The sequence below is a fragment of the Pogona vitticeps genome, chromosome 1 (assembly GCF_051106095.1).
Source record: "Pogona vitticeps strain Pit_001003342236 chromosome 1, PviZW2.1, whole genome shotgun sequence".
Taxonomy (NCBI): Eukaryota; Metazoa; Chordata; class Lepidosauria; order Squamata; family Agamidae; genus Pogona; species Pogona vitticeps.
Window position 1 is genome coordinate 30,582,267 of NC_135783.1, and position 22,806 is coordinate 30,605,072.

At 41.2% G+C, this 22,806-nt stretch overlaps 2 protein-coding genes across 2 annotated transcripts in view; one reads left to right on the top strand and one right to left on the bottom strand.

The window, feature by feature from the left end:
• SMYD2 (SET and MYND domain containing 2) overlaps positions 1-4,263 on the top strand; it is a 45,102-nt gene extending 40,839 nt beyond the window's left edge. The window contains exons 11-12 of the mRNA XM_020808675.3: positions 1,034-1,142; positions 3,844-4,263. Coding sequence (XP_020664334.3) covers positions 1,034-1,142; positions 3,844-3,924 — 190 coding nt within the window. The 3' untranslated portion in view covers positions 3,925-4,263. The remainder of the gene's footprint in view (positions 1-1,033; positions 1,143-3,843) is intronic.
• Positions 4,264-11,649: 7,386 nt separating this feature from the next.
• PTPN14 (protein tyrosine phosphatase non-receptor type 14) overlaps positions 11,650-22,806 on the bottom strand; it is a 155,155-nt gene continuing 143,998 nt past the window's right edge. The window contains exons 18-19 of the mRNA XM_020808676.3: positions 21,734-21,897; positions 11,650-15,436 (exon numbers count right to left, since the gene is read on the bottom strand). Of these exons, the coding sequence (XP_020664335.3) occupies positions 15,308-15,436; positions 21,734-21,897 (293 nt within the window). The 3' untranslated portion in view covers positions 11,650-15,307. The remainder of the gene's footprint in view (positions 15,437-21,733; positions 21,898-22,806) is intronic.

Here is a 22,806-nt window from a genome sequence, read left to right on the forward strand (position 1 = left end):
AGTTTGGAAAGACTATAATTTCCTCTTGCACCCCTTCTATGGTAACTTTGAGTCATTTTAGGTTTTTTTAAGGCTATGAGCGCTGCAGCTGTAAAAAGAGAATGTCTGCAGCCACTTATCAAGATTGCCTAGTGCCATTTCCTGGGAAGCACCATTTGCAGGGAGATGCACCAATGTCAGCATATTTTAAGCCTTGGGATTCTGCCTTTGCATTGTGTGCATGCTACTCTTGGGTGCTAGCCAGTCAGAAGGCTCCTCCACAAATTGTTATCTTAGGGCATAATTTCCTCGCCAGCTGGGGAGCGCAGAGGAGCCTCTCCCTTTGAATCAGATGCCAGCATGAAGTCATAGATCAGCTGGCAGGGAGTGGGTGATCAGGAAAACACAACGGCATACTCCCTGGGGCTCGAATCTGATTTATCACCCCGGTGATTTGACTGGTTTTCAACAGGCTCAGAGCTGAATCTTCTAAACTGGTTTATACCAGCTGTACAACATTGTAGGCCAGTACATGGGTTCCTCTGGCTGTAGGCTTGTCACCTTTCCAAATGCTCTGCATAAGTTCCAATTGTGTTGAACGGACATCAGTTGATCCTTTTCACAGGAATACCAGAAATTAATGCTAATAAGAGCATGAAATGGGAGAGACATAAGCTTTCTTTTTGGCCCTTGTGATACAGGGTTGTGCAGTCCCAAGGCAGATATGATCCATAATGTCCCTACACTCTGCACCAACTATTTGTCTTAAGGTCCAGCAGACCATTTATGATGTGTACTCTTGTGTATATTGAGTATTGTGGATACACTGAGTGTATCAAGGATTGCATATCATTACACTTTGCCTTAGAAAACTACAACTCCATGCAGACAATTTATAATGTGTCCGTATCATTTTTGGCATCACAAAAATTACATAGGTAATGTTTTTGAGTATATCCTTTTGTTTCCTTCCACTGTAAATATTTTTGTGCTTTCCCTACAATAGTGTGTGCATATAATCATTTTGTTGCTTTGTTGTGGTCTTTTTTTGCAGTAAACATTACCCCTTATTTTCACTCAACGTGGCCTCTATGTGGCTGAAACTAGGGAGACTTTACTTGGGCCTGGAAAACAAAGCTGCTGGAACTAAGGCTCTGAAAAAGGTATATAAACCCTTTTCCTTGTAGAATAATCAGGTTTGGTCTGAGTTCCTTGGTGAGTATCCTACTGAGCTTTTGCTGAATAGAAAGCACAGTAACATACGCCACCTAGTAACATAGGTCCATTCCACTTGTGTAAATATTTTTGTTGCGCAGCATACAACCCCCGTGAAGTTCCACAACCTCCAGTTCCATTTGTACAGAAGCCACAGCTTGGGCACACTGAGGCATTTCTGCTCCCCACATCTAGGGATTGTACTGTCGGAGCCTGGTGCGCTGAATCCCTGTCAGTGAAGAGGGAAGGAATCTGCAGTTAGGTTTAATCCGTATATATGGTTTTCCCAACAGGATCCCCCGCTGAAAAGTCACTCTCGGTTTCCCTGGTTTTGTGTACAATCAAGAACTGCTCAGAGACTGAATGTTCTTGGCTGGGGTGGAAATTGGCATATGGCAGAAAGCAGATTGCATTTCAGTAGCTAGCTTGAATTTTAGTGCATATGGTCATCAAAATATTTTTCCCCCTGTGGCTGGAAAACCCTGTGTGTTGGGCTGAGGGTGCAGGCAGTGGGATGGTAGGCCTGTGGGGAGATTTGAGTTTCATCCCCCTTTTTCTTATTTCCTGTGTGAGGCACCTCGTAAGCCACACCTGTCCTGAACACTTCTCTCAGTGCCAGTCAATCTGTATGCATTAGTGGCAGGGCATCAGGATTATAGCAAGGAATGCTAGGTGGAAACTGAAGCAAAAATGAACAAGAGTAGGCATTTCTCTTACTCGAGAAACGGGTGAGCAGTATATTCTAAGCTCAGCAGGGACAAAACTACTCAGTGCAGCTGGAACAAATATGCACAATTGCCTCATTTTTTTTTCAAAGAAACATTGATTTTCATTTGAGGGAGTAGTGCAGCTTGTGATACAGTGGGAAGCTGGAGCTGCATGTTCTCCGGATTGTAATGGTTCTGTTGATTGTGTCAAATTCCTCCTGAAGCTGATAGCATTCATCTGATTTGAAATCTTTTCTGGGGATTTGCTGAACTCCCAGCAACCTTGCTGCTCACTTGTGACTCCCGAGCAGATATTCATATAGATCCTTGCAGAGAAGGGGGGGGGGTAACACCTTTTTGGAAATAGTTTCTCTGCTCCTTCCTTTTGCTTTTGTGTTTTCGTTACTAGTTACTGAGCCATAAAATTAGGTATCATGCCCTCTTAAGTGGAAAAGTGTGTTGTAAAAAGCTTATTTTGAAATGTTGAGATATATAAGCTTGATTGCAATTGATAGTTCCAAGTAGAGTATTTAGTCATTCTGTTTGTATGTCAGGAGGTGGTGAGCATTCAAGAGAAAGTTAAGACTGTCACCTGTCAGATACACTTTGACTTGGATTCCTCCAATGAGCAGGGAATTTGACTCAATGGCCCTTCCCATTCTATGATTCTATATCTAACTTTTCATCCAGTAAACAGACCCAAGGTGGCTAGAACAGATTCCCCAAATCAGCTGCTTAATGGTACTTTAGCACTCACATGTCCCACTGATTCAGTGAATCTGTTATAGTTGGGATCAGTTTGGGATCATTTGGACAACGGCAATTACCATATCAGTTATGCAAAGCTTTCTGTATGTATGGTGACATTCTCAAAGAATTATAAAATAGTTGATGAGGTGCCGCTTCTGTGTATATAAAGGTCTTTTGGTCAGAAACAATGAAGTATTTTATAGTAAACATACAGAATACACATTTCTACATGGCCCTGTGCCGGTCAAGGACTACAACAGAGAAAAATATGTGTGTACAAAGATACCCTTCTCACTTGTTGTGGGATCTGGCACAATAAAAAACAACTCCTTAGAATAAATATCACATTTCATCACATTTCATTATGATGGCAACAATAGTTTAGTATCTTACAGTATCTTACTTTGCCTACTTATTTGTGGCTTCATTAGCTGAAAGGACCCAGTCCGTGAAAAATTACTTCTTGGGGATTCCAACTCTTGGAATTCCCCCAGACAGCAGTCTTTCAAAGGTTCAACATATGGATTCAGGTTGGAACGTCAGTCCGTTTCTCAACTGTGTCTGAAGTTAACTTACTTAGATGCCACTTGGAAACAATGACTTCGATAGTGTAACTCAGGCATTTGAAATATGAATCTCAAGGAAGGCAACACAGCACCTACATAAAAGTAACCCTATAAAACTGTGATTTATGGGCAACACAGGTAGCTGGTTTAACTTGAACTTTCTCGATGAGTATCTTGACCATTGTGTCATAATCTTGAGCAAAAATTGGCTGCAGAAGGTTCAGGAGAGGATGATGGCAGAAACAGATGTAGCAGGAATGACATGGGAAGCGATTGGCCACCCAGATCTGATCATGTCATAAAACTTTTGAATACAAACTAACTTAGAGCATCCCTGTGTGAAAGTTACCTTCTATTAAGACTGGAACAGAAAGTCAGATACAATATCATTTAACTTTTTGCTTGTCTGTACCTATCAAAAGAGCTTGGAGATCTCTTAGGATCAAAGGTGCTGTGTATATAATACGGTTTGATACTTAACAATCAAATGGGCTGTTTTCAATTGGGTACGTTTAAGGGGACAAAAACCAGTCAGAGGTTTCTGACTCTTTGGAATCCCTGACGAGAACATTTCATAAACCAAGGCTATGTGAATCAATTGTATTTTTTCTCTCCCTCTTTTGCAGGCAATCGCTATCATGGAGATAGCACATGGGAAAGATCATCCATACGTTATAGAGATCAAAAAGGAATTAGAGGCCCACTGAGTCTTTGAATCTATGCAATCCTTCAACCTTTCTTTAAAAGCTGTGCTATGGAAACTTCAGGTGTGCTTTGAAAATTGACGCGGGATGAAAGCTTTTCTGTAAAATAATTGGAATGACAAACATGTGGTGCACTTAGGCCTTGCCTCTTGCATTCTCTGAGGTTTATGTGAAATATCTTGAGCCTTTTATGAATTAATTTCTGAATGCTTTCCTTTTTCGCCCCTAAGGAAATGCCATGCTCTCACACAGATAATGTCTTTGATCAGTCATGTGGAGAAATGACCAATTTTTATTTAAACCATGCAAAGTAATTAATTAAACGGGGACAACATTGCTTGAGCCTGCTTGCTTGTGTCCCTTCATTATGGTAATGCACATTTTGGATTCCAAAAATGTATCATATGAAGGTATAGACTTTGAGAGTTTCTCTGGCACTTTATGCCATCATAATTATAAAGAACCTTGTTCCTGACACTATTTATCTTTGGCTGTCAATTTCTAATGGTGATTACACTACATCGTGGCGAACGTACTGTGAACAAGTGAGCCCAAACAGTGCATGCTACTTAATAGCCTTCTTGGCTATTTTTGCAAGTGGGGGTGGCTAAACCATCAAGGGGACCTTGCTTGGTGTGGTTTTTAAGCTTAAGGTCTAAACCAGTATATCCAAAATATTGCTCTCACAGCAAACACGAGTCATAAGTCAGGAACAAACTCAGGCTTGTTAGGATAGCAACAAACCAGAGAGCCTAGTTTGACCAACATACTAAACAAACTGCGAATGGAAAATTTCAGGTTTCTTTAGCTCAAGGGATGATTGAACTACTTACATCAGTGTGAACTATGTAGGTGCACTACATACCAACAAACATAGGCGTATATTTGCCTCATTTCGGAAGCTAAATAGGGTAGGGCCTGGTTAGTATTCAGAGGCTTATAAGGGAATACTAGGGATCTCCAAGTTTAGGTAGGAAATTGTCCATTTGCAGTGTTGGTAGGTCACAACTAAAGTAGGCCCATTGCTTGGGGATTTGGTGAGTCAATACCACTGCAAATTCCACTGATTCAATGGGCCTATATATGTTATATTATATGCATGCAATATATCATATGCATGCAGTTAGTAGCTAGATGAATGCTGAAAAACTCATTTAAAAGACTGTTGGGCGCTCTCCTTTTCTCTCTATATATTTTATTTGTAGTATTTGTGTACTACTTTATGTAATTATGACGGAAAGCCTGTTGCTTAGCATAGTAAGTTGTAACTAGAATAGGCCCATTGAATCACCATGCAATGGACCTACTTTAGTTGTGACCTACCATACTAAACAGCTGGATTTTAGCCAGTATCTCTGATCTACATACTCATTCACCTTAATAGGCTGATGAGACCACACATTGTTCAACTGTACAATGCAAATCTGCTGAGCTGATGTGCATGTATATGTTTTAAGAGCATGCATCTGGCTGGCTGACCCATACCTCCTTCAATAATCTCATCAGCATATGGATACTTTGGCTTCTGGTTTCCTTGCTCTGGAAGCAACTGCTGACCTGGCCACATAGAGCTGAATTTTCTGTCTCTGTCCTGTTTGCTCATTGGTACTCATCAGGGCAATGAGCCAGCAGAGAGAAACTGTGCACTTAAAATTATTGAGCGCTGTGCCTTTCCCACCTTTCTCTTCAGAGTTATTGCAAAAAAGCAGGGGCAGAAAGAACTCTTCACATTTCCAGATAGAATACTGAATGGTGGACCATTAAAAATTAACAAGTTCTTAGCAGACCCTAGAGCACATGCTCAGCAGAAAATACACTTAGTCACCAAAAAGTTTCCAAACGGATGCCTATTTCTTGATAGTTGTAGAGAGTGCAACTTCTGTCAAATGCATGCTTTTGGGTTTCAATATATTTTAGTGACTGATACGTTTCTTGAATCAGATGACAGCTGTAGCACAACATTGCCAAGGCAGCAAATAATACAAGCTCAGCATGGAAGACAAATGGATGAAAAAAGGGTTTTATTGCATAATATGAATGCGAAGAATAATCTTTTACAAAACAAAGCTTTAGTCAACATTTTCTTACATTGCAAAAAGCATGTATTTACACAAAGGCAGTGTGAGGTGTAAAAAAATATTTCAATTATTAATGATGAAAAAACTTTATAAAAACAGCGAGAAAAAGTGCAAAAATACTGTCAAAAGTCAATTGGTTCTATACAAAACCAAACTGACAAGCATAAGCTTATGTTCTGATACGAATACACATTAGCGTATAAAATAGCATGCATAGATTTTAAAGGCTTTCAGTGATATAAAAAAGGGTATATGGATGTCATTATGTAATAAGTTTATTTAACTGTTTACAAAATGTATACATATAGAAGTACTTAAGTCTTTCCAATAGCTCCAGACTCGTGTTAAGAAAGCTGATCCATAAAAATAATGCAATCTGAATCAGAGGAACTCAGTGATGCAAAATTGATTATGCAACAATATCCTACTCATGTCTACTCAAATGTATGCCACACTGAGTGCCGGGGCACTTATTCCAGATAAGGGTGTTCATATAACCAGAGACATGTTGACACCGAAGACAGGCCCACTCTGTTCAGAGTGGCTTATGCCCAGAAAACTATATGTAGGATTTCAGTCTTAAGTGTGTTAATTTCACTAACAACACAAGTCAGATTTGACAACACAGGTGCAATTCATAATCTTCTGCTTTGTAACCTTTTTGAGAAATACCCACAGTAAGATATTTTTGGGTAAATGGAGAATGTTCCCATTGGAGATGATCTCAGGAAGCTAATAATTGTGACTTAGCATGGTTTTGTATGACTAAAATATTTGAAAAACTGGATAGCAGCAGGAAAAACTGAGCTTTTGAAAAGCAGTGGCAGTGATGAATTAATGTCTAGACATTATTCTCTGGTGCCTGCTTCTATCGCTAAGGAACGACAGATGCCCTGCCTGCCGTCTACGGCTCAATGGCAGCAATTCTATGAATCCACAAGCAAAGAGTTTCCGGGATGTTAGCCTAGAGCTGAGACTTAGTTTTGCTGTTCTGTTTTGTTTTTATATTTGCTATCTGGGTGCTGTTTTGGACCCTGAGCAATGGAAAATTCAAGTATCATGGCCTGATACTTGATGTTGGTCTGAGGCTTCTAATTTCACCTGGATTTTTTTTACTAAACAAACAAATAAAAGCCTAAGATTGCATGATGGCTATGTGACTGCCTTTGTGATGTTATGAGAAGAATTTGTAGCACATAGTAAACTTAAACAGTTCAGAAACTTTAGAATTAAGATTCTAAACTCAGAATGCCAAACATTTTTTTTAAATTACTGAACCATTCTCTGGACTAGAGGATGTTATGGCAAAGGAACATCATGCATGAAGAGAATAATTAGATGGAAATTTGATACAGATCTCAATTTGCCCACTCAAAGCACAGTGGGCTTTCTGCCCCGCCTCCTCATCTGAGTGGGCAGCTGCCAGAGGAGGCAGAGGAGGGAAGCACATGCTGTGATCGGTGAATGGGCAAACATGCTGAGGAGGTGGGAGAGGAGAGTGTGCAGCACCTGTGGAATGGCTGTACGGGAGCTGTGCTGAACTAGGCCAAACCACTGAACTGCATGCAGTTCATGTCGATTTCTGCTCTCTGGAAGCCAGAAGTGCAGATATGCATTCCTTTGGTGTGAACAGTGGTCGCTAAGACCTAACAACAAGAAAGCAGTAATACATACCAGGATTGATAAACTGACTTACACTTGAGCTGATCTGCACTTGTCATATCACAGGAACTGTTCAACCTCTCTGTACAACCACAGTTGAAAACAATCATTTTGTTAGTCCTTTTGCATCTCTAGTACGTTACTCATACCACCCTTTCCTATTTGTATAAAAAACATCTGTTGGTCTACTGAGACTATATGCCATGTATCTCGAGAAGAGGGCTGCAGACCACAACAGCTTATGCCAAATAAAACTAACTAGCCTTTAAGATCCACAACACTCTTTGTTGGTTTTACTGCAACAAACTACAGAACAAAACAGAAATTTCCAAGTGGGTTTCTTAAAATATGCATCACTATCCTAAATAAACATTGTATCAGTTCAGGACCAATACAATTTTAGAGACAGATCTAAGACAATTGGAAACCTCCCAGCACAACACAGCAAGTTCTGTTTGTCCAGAAATGCCTTAAATACTGAATCATGTACAGTGGTGCCACGAACGTCCCCACTTAAGACCATTTTGAGTTATGACCAGCTCCGGCTACAACATTTTGCTTCTACTTACGACCAGGGCTTCCGCTTACGAACAGAAAAAGGCAGGGAAAAAAGGTGGAAAATTAAAATTTCTAACTGTAGGTGGCGAGAAGGCTGCTTCTTTGTAACTCTTTCGCCCCAGCAGTGAGAAAGCACAATCAGAGGAGGCTTCGGACTGCCTCCTTCTGCTTCTGAATGAGCGTGTGTGTTTGCAGGGAGGCTTTGGGCTGCCTGTTCTCAGTGTTTTTGCAATGTGGTTTTGAGCTGGGGGGTTATGTTTCTGTGCTGTGATGAGTCTTGGGGGGGGTTAGCTGCTTTTGGGGGTTTTTCCCAATGGGATCTTGGGGGGGGGGTTGTTTGTTGGCTTTCCCACCCATTACCGATGGGCCTTGGGTTTTTTTTGTTGCTTTATGGTTTTTTTCCCCCATTTCCGATGGGTCCTGCATGCTTCCCTTGCTTTTTCCTTTGTTTTTTTTCTTGCAATTCCAACCTGCCCCCTTTGTTCTCTGTGCATTTCCGATCTGCTCCGTTTGTTTTCTGTGCATTTCCAATGGGTCTTGCACGCTTGATTGCTCTTCTCCCCCCCCCCCCAGCCGGAAGGGATTAATCACATTTCCAATGAGTCTTGCAGCGATTTTGTGTGTGTGTGTGTGTGTGTGTGATTTTTTTCTTCAGCTGGAACGGGTTAATTGCATTCCAGTGCATTCCTATGGGAAATGGTGCTTTGACTTAACCATTTCGAGTTACGTCCATCTTCTGGAATGGATTATAGTCGTAAGTCGAGGCACCACTGTATAGGTTACTGGAGAGAACATTAGTAAAAATTAAGATTAGTGATTTCTGACAGTATTTAAGTGCTGAACTAGTGTGTAATTCTTGGACTTGTGCAGGTATTGAATGCATGTATAAATATGGTTTAGATCAGATATTTTAGTTGAAGAATGGACTACTATTGAGTTATTAATTGGATAAAACCGATACCTCCTTTTCATAGGTGAGAACTGAGAACTATAACAAAGAAATAATTTACTTATGCTCTTCAGTACTTGGAAGACTGGTAACTATTATACTAGAAAATATCTCACTATGCAAGGATAATTGTATGCTTGTTCTTATCCATTTCCCTCAAGGAAGAAACATATGTTAAAATATTAAAGGTAATGAAGGACTGTTTCGATCAACAAATGTCTGCACAACATCAAGCACCAGGGATTATTAGCCAATGAATGCTAGGCTTTAAAAGCCATCAACACCAGCATTCTGAATTCAACCTAGGAACCACATGGAGCCAATGCCATTGTTTCAGAATTAGCATCATTTAATCTCTGGCCTGCCTGAATCATCAGTCTTACTATCTGGACCAACATTGTTCCTGAAAAGGTCTATAAAGGCAGCCCGTACTGACCATCATTCAGTGGATACTGTATATCAGAAGGCGTCTGACACCGTACCTCACCAAAGACTGTCTTTTAATATAACTAGATTAAAATAAACATAACCTTTGTATGTAGAATCCTGGGGATATATCTGAGACTGGATCTATGCTTGCTTAACAGTATAATCCTGTGTAAGCAAGGTAATTTTCCTTTCCCAATGTTGCCTCTCCCCTTAAAAAAACCCTACTGTCATGTAACAGTGTCAACATCTATAAGATGGCAGTGGTTTATTGGCCATTGAATAATCCCAGCCCAGTTCCAATAGTTCATGCAAGACTGGATTACTCTCCTAGACTGCAGAATGGATGATAAAGAAGTGTTGTGGTGTGTACATATGTCATATTGAATTTAGACCCTAGTTAGTAACAGTTTAAATTAAAACCCAAGTTAGACAAGATTGAGAAACACTGGGTACGCTAGTAGGCAAGGATGAAAAGGCTGGTTTTCTCAGAATTTACAGTGGTGCCTCGCTTAACCGGCGCCCCGTTTAACGAGGAAATCGCATAGCAATTAACTTTTTGCGATCGCTTTGTGATGTTCCCTATGGGGAAAAATCGCTTTGCGATGCTCAGTACCGTTTCGCTTACCGATCATCGCAAAGCAATGATTTTTTTAACAGCTCATTGGTGGTTCCAAAATGGCCACCGGGTTAAAAAAAAAAAAACGGCCACCCGCTGTTTTCTGGGACGGATTCCTCGTTTACCGGGCAGCGAAAATGGCTGCCGTATGGAGGATTTTCGCTTAAAGGTGAGTCTGAAGCTCATAGGAACACACTGAAGGGGTTTCAATGCATTCCTATGGGCTTTTTAATATCGCATAGCGACAAAATCACTTTGCAGCGATTTTTGCTGCACCGATTATTGTCGCTATGCGAGGCACCACTGTACCAACTTTTACAATCTCTGAACTCTTGAGAGTCCCCTGGACTGCAAAGAGAACAAACCTATCTATTTTGAAGGAAATCAACCCTGAGTGCTCACTGGAAGGACAGATCCTGAAGCTGAGGCTCCAATACTTTGGCCATCTCATGAGAAGAGAAGACTCCCTGGAAAAGACCCTGATGTTGGGAAAGTGTGAAGGGAAGATGAGAAGGGGATGACAGAGGATGAGATGGTTAGACAGTGTCACTGAAGCTACCAACATGAATTTGACCCAACTCCAGGACGCAGTGGAAGACAGGAGGGTCTGGTGTCCTCTGGTTCATGGGGTCACAAAGAGTTGGACACGACTTAATGACTAAACAACAACAACAAGCTCTGAATAGGAGAAAAGGTGAAACTAGCAGATATAGAGACTTGCGAGAATTTCAGTGCAACCCATTTTCAAATAGAATTGATCAAACTTTGCAAAATTAATATGAAAAATGAAATGCTAGAAAGTAAAGCTCATAGGTTCAACTATTCAGCAAGTAAGGTGATCCAAAGTTCATTGTTGGTAGCAGCAGGGGAACTAGAGGAGGGAAATGTGCAAGACAGAGTCTCTGTACAAACTCTCTGCTAGGTACTGGCTACAGAGGCACAGAGTGGGAGTTTGATTCCCCATTGTCTCCTGGAAGAAGAGCCAGTTTGTGTAGCCTTCAGCTAGCCACAGAGCACTCCCTGGAAAAAGGGAATGCTAAACCACTTCTAATTACTTTTTATCTAGAAAACCTTAAGTCGGAATTGACTTGACAGCATGCAATTATTTTTATTCTATAGTACTATACCATGAAGTTCAGTAGGCAAAAGTGTTGCGTTCTTAAAACACTGATTTACTATGGGACTGATTAAAAAAACTGACCAGAAACACTATTTTCCCATCATCGGATGCATGCTTAAAAGGAACTCTTGACTTGATAAAACACTTCATTAGAACCACTGTCTTAAAGGTTGTCTCCTATTTTGCAAATCTTAGCTAAATAAATAAATCTTGTGATGCTGACACTGTCCTTACTAATAAGCAGAGAGAAATCACAGGCCGTGGAAGGCTCTCTTGTCAGGAGTTAGTTGTCAGCAGAGCTTCACAAGGACAAATCTCACATGAAAATTACATTTAATTCAACATGTGTTTGCATAATAATTACAAAAAAGGGAAAGTCACTTTGAACACCATCACCTACTTTAGGAATGGCAGGAAAAAAAATTGCCAATTACACTAGCAACAATTTGGCTCAGACATGAGCATTGTCTTCTTGTTGCGGAAAGCTCTCCCTTGCAATCGGGCGTGCAAGATGTGTTACAATGTGAGAAAATGCCTGGCAGCAACCTCGACTTTTCCCTTTTAACATCCATTACGCCTGCTTGTTAAATAAGTTCTTTTTGTTTGCACACTTCCAGAAATGCCAAGACTATACACATTACAACTCGGATGTCATTGTAATCAGCCCTTGGAGCCGATTATTATTTTCCCCAGTCTTCCTCTCTACCTGTCAGGCCAAATGGAGCAATGGGACTTGACAGTTCTGGGTTCAAACTTAATTTATCATTAGGAAATTATTCAAAAAGCTATAATGAGATCACTAATTTAATACACTTTGCTTCAAGGTTTATTCCTTGGCCAGTTTCCCAGATACAAAGCGTCTCTCTGTGCAATTATCACGCAGATGCCACTAAAAGACTTTAAATGGTTGCAGCTAATTTAACAAGAGATATGTTGGCATCGACAAGAACGCTGGACTGAAAACGGCAGTTAACTAAAGAAGGAATAGAAGCTCTGAAGAAGCATCAGTGCTAAGTTTCCCTACATTTTCTTTCGCCCTCTCATTGGGGGTGCTTGAAACCTCTTTAGCTAGGTGTGGTTATGCTTTTCAAATTAGGACACCAAGTTTAACTGATTTGTCAGTTACCATTTTTACATCATTGCGTTTTACAAGACAGCTCTACGTCAGCTGATTCAGAGGTAACTCCTCTGTGATCAATGGAAATCCTGGAAAATGTATTCAGGACTGAAGTGTCACCCAGGAAAGTGTCTACAGAGGAAAAATATGTTACATTTCAGCATACAATAAACGCACCCACATGAAATTATACAAACATACAAAAAGGGCAGCAAAAGGCAGCAAAATGATTAAGGAACTAAAGCAATTCCCCTATCAGAAAAAGTTGCAATACATGGGTTTGATTTGCACAGAATAAAGTAAAGGAAGATATGATAGAGAAGTCTAAAATATACGCAGTACAGAATGTGAAGAGAGATAAACCATAGTGAGAGTTGAATTTACACATCTTGTATTTCCTAAAACCACAGTGAATCCCAATGTCTTCCTCTATGGCGCCCGCTGACTGTCAACCAGGATATATTACTTCTGCTTGTTATCATGGTTCGTGGAAAAATGACTTGGCCCATTTTTTCGTCTCAATGCGTTACATTGGGTAGGACAAAAAAAGAGGAGCCTCAGCTGCAAAAAGTGGTGGATTTGTTTGGGTAATTTATCTCCTATCTGTTCATTGTCTCTTTAAACACAAAAACAGCACATGGCAAGCGGTTGAAATTCAGGGACACTGTGCACCATTCTTCAGTTATGGATACCACACTGTAAGATGAATTCAGACAAATGGGAAGAACTTCAGAGGAGGGTAATGAGGATGATGAGAAATCTAAAAACCAAACCCTATGAGAAAAGACTGAAAGAACTGAATGCGTTTAGCCTTGGGGGGAAAAAGACTGAGGGGAGATATGATCACACTCTTTAAACACTTGGAAGGTAGTCATACAGAGGAGAGCCAGGATCCCCCTAGGATGCAGAAAACGTAATAATGGGCTTAAGTTACAAGAATCCAGATTTCAGTTGAATACCAGGAAAAACTTTGTTACTGTTAGAGGATTACAACAATGAAACCAATTAGATCAGGAGGTGGTGAAAATTAGACAACCATCTGTGAGATGATATATGTTGATTTGGATTCCTGCACTGAGTACGGGTTGGACAGGATGCTTCAGAGGCCCCTTCCAACTCCAGTATTCTATGATTCTTTGAGTCAGTCACAAAGTATCTGACTTGCAAACCTAATTCTGTATGAATTCTAGAACATTTTAGCTCAGGGTGCTAAATGTCCCCTCTGAGTGGATGATGGAGTCCAGTACTACCAGATGTAGCAATGGCTGGCGAAAAGGATGAACTTAGAAAGGGAGGGGGCAATTCAAAGAGGACTGGGCAATCCAGGTTACCAATCAGGATGGCTATATATCATTTCCAATATCAGAGGCAGTGTAGTGAGGTATATTAGTTGCTCAGGAACAAAAGATATCCCTTCCCCCCCTCTGTGAACAAATGGTTGGATTAGATAGGCCTCTAGTCGGTCCAGTATAGCTCTTCTTATATTCTTACATATGTGATTGCTCCTTTTCTCTGCACAAGATTTAAACAAGAGGCAATCAATTAATCAATTGATGCAGCAACGCCAGCTTTAAGAAAATCAGGATTCATGACTCTTTTTTATTATAACCAAGTGTCCTTTAGAATGGTCCAGCTGCATCCCAATTGTATCTTATCCTAAGAACAAGTGTCTAGTGTCTGAGTCAAAAGAGCACCAACAGATTAATATAAAAGCACTAGACAATGGCAGGTGAGATATAGTTTGCCAGCCAAGTTTCTTTGTGCCCAAAGATACTCCATGAACTTGGAAACATTACTCTTTTGTACTAAAGTTTCCAGAATCTAGTAGGGATGTGGTGGTGCTGTGGGCTAAACCGCAGAAGCCTGTGCTTCAGGGTCAGAAGACCAGCAGTCGTTAGATCAAATCCACGTGACCGAGTGAGCGCCCGTCGCTTGTCCCAGCTCCCGCCAACCTAGCAGTTCGAAAGCATGCAAATGTGAGTAGATAAATAGGTACCACCTCGGTGGGAAGGTAAACAGCGTTCCGTGTCTAAGTCGCACTGGCCATGTGACCACGGAAGATTGTCTTCGGACAAAAACACTGGCTCTATGGCTTGGAAACGGGGATGAGCACCGCCCCCTAGAGTCGAACACGGCTGGACAAAAATTGTCAAGGGGAACCTTTACCTTCCAGAATCTGAAAGGCTAGGAGTTCTGAGTTATAGTCCAAGTAACTTTTTGAAACTCTGGCTTTTCCAATTAAAAGGATCTCAGGCAGTACTGCCTTGGAAAACTGCTGTTTCTCAGAGAAGACAGTGGGGGGGATACACGGACTAGTGATCTAAATTAATATAAGGCATTTCCTTATATTGTATATCTGATTAAAACTATTTTTAAGAGAAACGGATTTGCTTTCAGATCTGGACAAACAACTTTTTTCACTCAAGGCACCAAAGCCTGACAAAGTGGGTTGCAAAATATTGTTTTCTGGGGGGAAAAAAGAAAAGAAAAATCTAACTAATCAAACTGCCTTTCATCTGACTGAGCGTGCAAGAGAACCTTGTCAAATGGGAACCATTCCCCGCTAAGATGAGGTTGCAATGAAGATCAGTCTTGTCAAATATGGTTCTGTTATTACAAAATCAGAACATTTTACAAATTACAAAAATTCACACATCATTCCAAAGGGAAAAAATAACAATAAATTATCTTGTATAAAATAATCTGTAGGAAGAACAAAGTCTCCTTACTGTCAAGACAATGTTAATCATGTTCCACACAATACTGTAAAACTAGATGTTATCAAGGGAGCGATGCTCAGCCATATCCAAGAAAACTGTAGACGTCTGTGAGCGAACAGTTTCTGATTCTCGGGGTGTTAAATGAGTCTGGAGTTTTGTAGGAACAGGATGAGGACCTGATACACAAATTTGTACTGCGCAATGGTTTGGACCATGAACATCCTCTGCTCCCTTAGATTTTGCAGCATCACTGGGACATCCACTCTCTACAAAATCGAAAAGAAAATTCATGTAAATACTTTGTGTGAGACACCGAAATAAAGAAAGTTCAACAAAATATGTTTAAATAAAGTTTGTGTAACTTGTCATGGCTAATTGATGAGGTACTGGGCATGGCTCAGTCACATGGCTGGTCATGCACTAGATTGCATAACTGATATGCATTGAAGCATGTCATCAATTAGTTGAAATTTGCCATAGCAAGTTATGCAAATCTTCCCCAAACACCAGTAGGACTCCAGTCTGTGAATAAATCTATACGACACAGTAGTGTCACAAACCAATTGAAGCACCATGATTTCATACTTGGAAATCCTAGGGCTTGTGGTTTCTTGAGACATGTAGAATTCTGTGCTAGAAAGCTTCAGTGCTGCAGTTCAAATGGGTGCCCAAGAGTTTTCTAGCAAAGAATTCTATGTACATTGTCAAACTATAAATCCCAGGGTTCTGCAAGAAAGAACCACAGCAGATGAAGTTGTTTCAAATTGCCATAGCTGAGCACTGTAGACAGATATTATTCAATTGTTTAAAAAACCTCCAGTTTATGAATGTGGGATATATTGCGCGTAGATATTCACAAAGGGCTGCCAGAAGCTGGAATCGATGGCACACAATTATTTTATTATTATACTTTGTATACACAAGTAAAACCAACATATTTCTCATCCCAGCCTACTGTTTCCCTAGCCATCTCCTCCAGCGAGTCCTAAAAGAGCCAGAAACTGCTGGTAACATCTGCCAAACAAATCCTTCAAGATCCAAAAATGGCATAAAATATTCCAAACAAATAAACATCATCATGAAATTCTGAAGATGAAAAGCAAAAAAAAGGGTCTATACCACAAACTCACATAAAGGTACCTCTGAAAAATGGATTTATGCATTAGAATTATTCTGTAGCTCTCAATGAAGAAATATGCACAAAGCTACAAAAAACAAAGAGACTTTTAATATGAACAAAGAACAGGAGAAATTGCAAATCTGGTAGCCAGTAAAAGCATTTATTATCACTTTTATGTGAGAAAAGGAGAACAGAAATAATATAATGACTTGTTAGAAGAGAAGTTGGGAAATCAAAGCACATCTGCCACTGAACAACAGCCAGTTTCTTATTCCAGGCTGCAATCCAGATACCAGACAATGTGGAGATTTGTTCATACTGTGACAATGACTCCACAGTCTTTTCCCACTGACTGGGTCACCAGGGGACTTGTAAATCTCTCTACCAGCCGGCCAAACTGCTTCTGCCTTTGATGCCGCTCTAGTGCTACACATTTTGCTCCCTTCTGAACTGCTCATGTTTTCCTCACAGTCCCACTTTTATTTCCAAGGAATCTTCTTCAACTTATCCATCACCTTTGACTGGAAAAGTTATGTGATTAACGTCTTTAGAATCAGGCAGCATTTACCCTCTAAAATTACCTTGCTTGTCTCCATCACTTGAATATATTAATCTACAACAATCCCGACATCGTTCCATTCCTGAAAATCTTTTTCACACAGGCTGCACCACTGTGGCAAGACCATTATGTTTCTTTTACTGTTGAGACCGAGTGGCTGGCTGGCACAGAAGTCTCCTAACTAGTCATGTCCCATACCACAGGGATGGCAACATTCTGACAAGAGTCTCTGAAACCACTAAACTCCGAAACTACTAATCTCAGTTTCTCACACAACCCCCTCCCACACTGGGCAGTACAGGCAAACCATCCCACTTGTGTTCCTTGGCAACTGGTGCTGAGAGGCACACTGCCACCAACAGCCCTGCCGTCCAGGAATTCAACTAAAAATCGCTCTCTGAGGCCAACTACATTGGCAGCCACCACGATGGGGCAGCAAGTTTACAGCCAGGTGCTGGTTCTTCAGGATCTCATGAAGAGTTTTTCTCCCCATGTTCTGCAGATTCAAGAATGGCACCAGGGGCCTTGCACATGGAAAGCATGTGCTCTAGCACGGAGCTAGGATCCTATTTAATACGTTTGTAAAGGCCCGAATTGTTTCTTTTCCTCCCCAATCTCAGAAGGGCAGTTGCAGGTACATGCTTCTGTTCTACCCAGAATGCAAAGCCAGAATAGGGCCAGGGAAAGCTCTCTCTCTCTTTCTCTCTCTCTCTCTCTTACCCCAGCCCCCCCCCAACAGGTTCCTTCATGGAACAATGCATCTGAGATACAGGGCTGCTCTACCCTCAATTCAAGCATAGGCAGCGGAGAATGCTTGTTTTTCCTTCTAAATGCTGCTATGCTTTTGTACTTCACCAAAGAATGTGTCTGTGTACAATCTCATCATCAACTCATGACCTAATTGCTTTGCTAAGCCAGTCAGAACATGGCTCTGTCTAAGCAGGGGAAAAATGCAGGCTAGTTTGGACTCGCTGAGCCCAGCCCAACTTTAAATAGCTCAACATCTGACATGGTTTCCCCCTCCTTTTTTTTAACTACAAGTGCAACACTAATCAGTTTCTATACCCTTGTTTTCCAACCAACCCTCTACATCAGGGGTCTCAAACTCAATTTACCGGAGGGCCGCTGGAGGCAGAGTCTGGATGAGGCTGGGCTGCATCAGATTTTCCGCCAGAGCAAGAGCCCAAGGAAGCCGTTCCAAGGAGGAGGAGGAGGGGCGCGTGAGTCCTTGTTGCAGGCCACAACCCCCTTCACTACCACCACCACCACCACCAGCAGGACAGAGAACGGGAGAAGGGAGGGAGCGCCGGCGACCGACTAGCCGGGGGGGGGGGGAGGGCACGACATTTTTTTTTAAAAAAATCCTCACAGAATCACCTTGCCAAAGGAGAAATGTTCCCATCGGTACCCGTGTAATTAAACAGAATGGGATGGGCCCCGCACAGGTGCCTGAGAGTGGAGCTTGCTCCCGGCACCCACCCACCCAAGAGGTGACAGCCAGCAAGCGAGGTGAGGCTTTTTTTGACTTTTGACAGGAGAGGACGCAGTTGGCACTTCAGGGGGGGCAGGCAAGGTGGGGGCCACAAACTATCATCCGAGGTCTAGAGGTCTGGGACAAATACACCGAGACAGCATATCATATCAGAAGCATCTAAATGCAAATCTTCATTTGCATTTAGCATTGCCATGACATCTTTCAAAACTTATCAATCTTTCTCTGATTCCCTTAGTCAAAGACTTCACGCTTGGAAAAGTTTCTTTGTGTTTTGGGGACCAGAGAAAACATCACTCCTGTTCAGAAAGCAAGTAGCACCCAAAGCAATGTCATTCGTTACAAACGTGCTGCTTTAAATTAGAGAGTAAAATCTACCAAGAGAGAATTGCAAGACAATTTGAAAATATGCTACTTGTAAAAGGAATGTGTAAAAATCTTATATTATTGAGAACCCCTAAGAATGTAACAGCGTTGCTTGTGAAATTTTGAAAAGTTACTTTGTTGGACTACAATACAGTACTTGTAATCCCCAATGAAAATTTACTGCACTATTGCTATCTTGTATCTCTCATAAAACTGAATCCTTATCATAATCTATTCTACCCAGATGATTTAGTAAATCCAAGGAGCATTGTTTTCAAGGAAGTGTGTACAGTGTTACAGCCTAAGTATTTCAGTTTTCATTTTTAAAAACACAAATTTGCCAGTATCCAAAGTTAACAACTTAGAAATGTTACTCCATTCCTATGACTGTAAATATTCTACGGAATAGCTTCATATTTGGGTCCACTGGACCATTTCATATTTTCTTAAAATATGAAGTGGCTACTTTGTTTAAAAAGTTGGACATGGATTTCATTTGGCTGTTACAAGTGAACACAGACAGATATATAAGACTGGAATCATTGTCAGTTGATAAAATGGTGCAGAACTGTTCAGCTGATATATTACTTTGGTGAACAGACACAGCATACAGCCAAAACGTCCAAAAAAAAAAAAGATCCAATACAGTATTCACAATATTTAAGATTTTGGAATCTTAAATACTTTGCAATAATATATGACAAAGCAATGGCCAAAATCACGTTGTTTAGTGCCGTCGTTCTTAACCTTCGGTAACCCAGGTGTTCTTGGACTGCAAGTTACAGAAGCCCCAACCAGCATAGCTGGTGGTGAAGGCTTCTGGGAATTGCAGTCCAAGAACACCTGGATTACCCAAGGTTAAGAACCACTGGTTTAGTGTAGTAAATCACATTAGAGTAGGCCCACTAAGTCAATTAAACTTTTGAAGGAATTGACTCACCACTCAGTGACTCAATGTATTTTCTCTAGCGAAATTTACTACACTAAGCAACGGGATTTTGGCCAACATCAAGTTGCATACGTGATATCTGTTACAGTCTTACTGTCTGTTGTGCTGACTGCTATAATGTAACATAAGAATGTTTTTTGAACAGATCTTTATATTTTATTTTACACTGGTGCCCCGCATAGTGAGGTTAATCCGTTCCGGATTAACCTTCGCTATGTGAAAACTTCGCTAAACGGAACGGGGAAGCCCATTGGTTCAATGCGTTCCAAATGAGCACAAAACTCACCATTTAGCGAAGTTTCCAGTGTCCAGCAGCCATTCTCGCGCCCTCGGTAAACGAGGGGAGGGCGTGAAAACGCTGCGCACGGCCATTTTGGGCGTCTGGCGGCCATTTTGAAACCGCTGAACAGCTGATCTGCGGGCGTCGCAAAGCGGAGATCGGTAAGCGAAACGCTTACCGATCTTCGCTATGCGAGTTTTGCCCATCGGGGCTGACGCTATGCCTCCGCATTAGCGATCCCGAAAACAGGATCGCTATGCGGATTCGTCGTTATACGGTGCGCTCGTTAAGCGGGGCACCACTGTATTTTATTTTTGTAGAGAAAGATAATATGATTATGCAGTGCACTGCAATGTACGTTATCATGCAAAAAGAGTTCTTATGAATAAACTTGGCAAAGTTTGCTGAGAAGATTTACAATCTACGAGTGAGCTGGAAACACTTCTAGTCTTGACAGTTTAAGGTGTGTTGAGTATCTCTTCGGGAATTACTCTTCTCCAACTCTTTGCCTTAACCCCAAAATGTGACCTTCCACTCTTCCCTGAAGCCATTCTGCTCTTTTCCCTCTACCTCTTAACATACAGAATCCACAAAAACAAACAAATAAACAAAACACACACCATCATCTGTGACTAAATCATGCTTCCCTTTGGCAAAATAAACATGCAGGACAGAATTCTCACAGGAATAATGGATGCTATTAAGTTTGGCTGTGAATGGCCAAAGCGAATGAAAAGCAGAAGTTCCAAATATTTCTGTCCTTGAAGAGTTTTATGGCACCTTACAGCAAGGTTTATTTTACATAAGCTTGTGAGGATTTCCTTCAATTATGAAGAGTCTGTGCTGAGTCCATACTGTGTTTGTGTATGTATTGGATGGGTCCCAAGAGAATCAAGTCCAAAAAATCTGGAAGGCACCAGGCTGCCTACCTCCTGAGTAGGATACTCAACTTGCTGATCTGAAACAAATGGACTTTCAAAGCACAAAACTGCCCAATTACAACTAAGGTTTGATTCTGCCCATTTAGGCTTGAATATAGATTATTTCTTCCTGATCCACTGCAGATGTTACACAGTATAGCATAGTTGGACAGCTTGTAGACTGAATCGGATGTGGAGAGCAGGGCAAGAGTACTGGGCAAGAAGGCTGCTCTGCTTGCGAGCAATCTACAGCTAGCATGACTGTATTGCCTTGGATTACTGCTGTTGTACATGATCAGAACTGCTGGAGAGTTCAGTGGTTTAGGTCTCTGGCTGCGGAGCCAGAGGTGGGGAGTTTGATTCTCCAGTGTACCTCCTTGACAGGGGCTGGACTCAATGATCCACAGGGTCCCTTCCAGTTCTGCAGTTTTAAGATGATTGCCATTTGTTCATTTTAAGCTTTGTGAGCAGTTGACATAGATTACTTTCCGCAATCCACCATCAGGAGACCAAGTATGGATGAGTGACTAAGAGTGCTGGACTGGGTCTCAGGAGATCCAGATTTTAGTTCACACTGGGCCATTAAAGTCACCTTTGGGTGCCCCCTTAAGCTCACTGGAGGGAAGGTGGGACAGAAATATAACTAATAAATAAAATAAATAAATAAGTTTGGCTCCATATTTACTCAGTGCTGGTGTGTACCATTACGCATGCATGTAAATTTTCTATCAAGAAGAAAACTTTTCCTGATGTGGTATACCAAGATTTTGGACCCCCTTTCAAGTTTAAACTCTGTAACAGGGATTCTGGAATTTGTAATTACCTTACCATTATTGGGGCAGGGGAGGAGCATCTCCAGAGAGACACATTTACTTACTTCGTTGTGTTCCAAGCAGCCAATCATGAGTTCGGTCAAAATCACCACACCGGTTCTCCCTACGCCAGCGCTGCAGTGGACGACGACCGGAGGGTTGCAGTTGTTGCTGCTGTCCAGAATGCTGTTGGTGTGGCGGCGCACAGACTGGATCTCTTCCAAATAAGCTGCAAAATGGGAATAAAATGAAAATTATATTCCCCCACTCCAAACCGCCGGAGATTTGCATAAACGTTGACAAGTGCTTGGAAAAGTACATTTCTATTATGATAATTTACAGTTCTTAGAAGACACTAATTATTTGGCCTCTGGACAGAAAACGGCATTGAATCCAGCAAATACCAGCAGGGTGTCAATTACTACTTGGGACTTCAGTCCTTTAAATTAAACAGCTCTTTTTAAAACACATGCACATGAACTCATACAGACCCATTCTCTCCCCCTCAGCAAATCCCCAAGTCCCTAAAGCAGACGACTGTAGACATTACTTACAGCAATTCCTTCTATTAGCAGGCTGGGATCAGAACATCGGCAAGGTCCCCTTGAAACAAATGCCTCAGAGCTAGACACTAATGGGAAGGGAGCATCTACCTGGCCCTCCCTTGCAGAATGAGCCACAATTCCTTGTGAACTGGGTCCATGTCTTTGGATACTGCAGTCTTCCATGAACTTTTAAAACTCTGTGGATTCCTAACATCTGATCTTCAAAATGCCAGCAGATTCTTTAGTCGCATTCCTGACGTTCAGGGAATAATATACAGGGAGGCACATAATCTCCCATTGGTCACCCTTTATTGCCAGGTGGTTTTTATTTCTCTGTATGATACAGACTATCAGAAAATTAGGGTCCTAAGCATTCCTAAAACTGAATGCTTGATTGTAGAATTATCTCATTCTAATGTGGAATCTGTGTGACCATATTTATTTTATAGATTTAGACATACAAAGCTGTCTGTCTTACTCTTGTTTGCTATGGGTGGGGACAGGTCTCTAGAGAAAATTTCCATCTACATTTCCTGATGACCTTAAAGACAACACATTATTTAGTCACTGAGAAACATCCTGTCTTCAAAGAT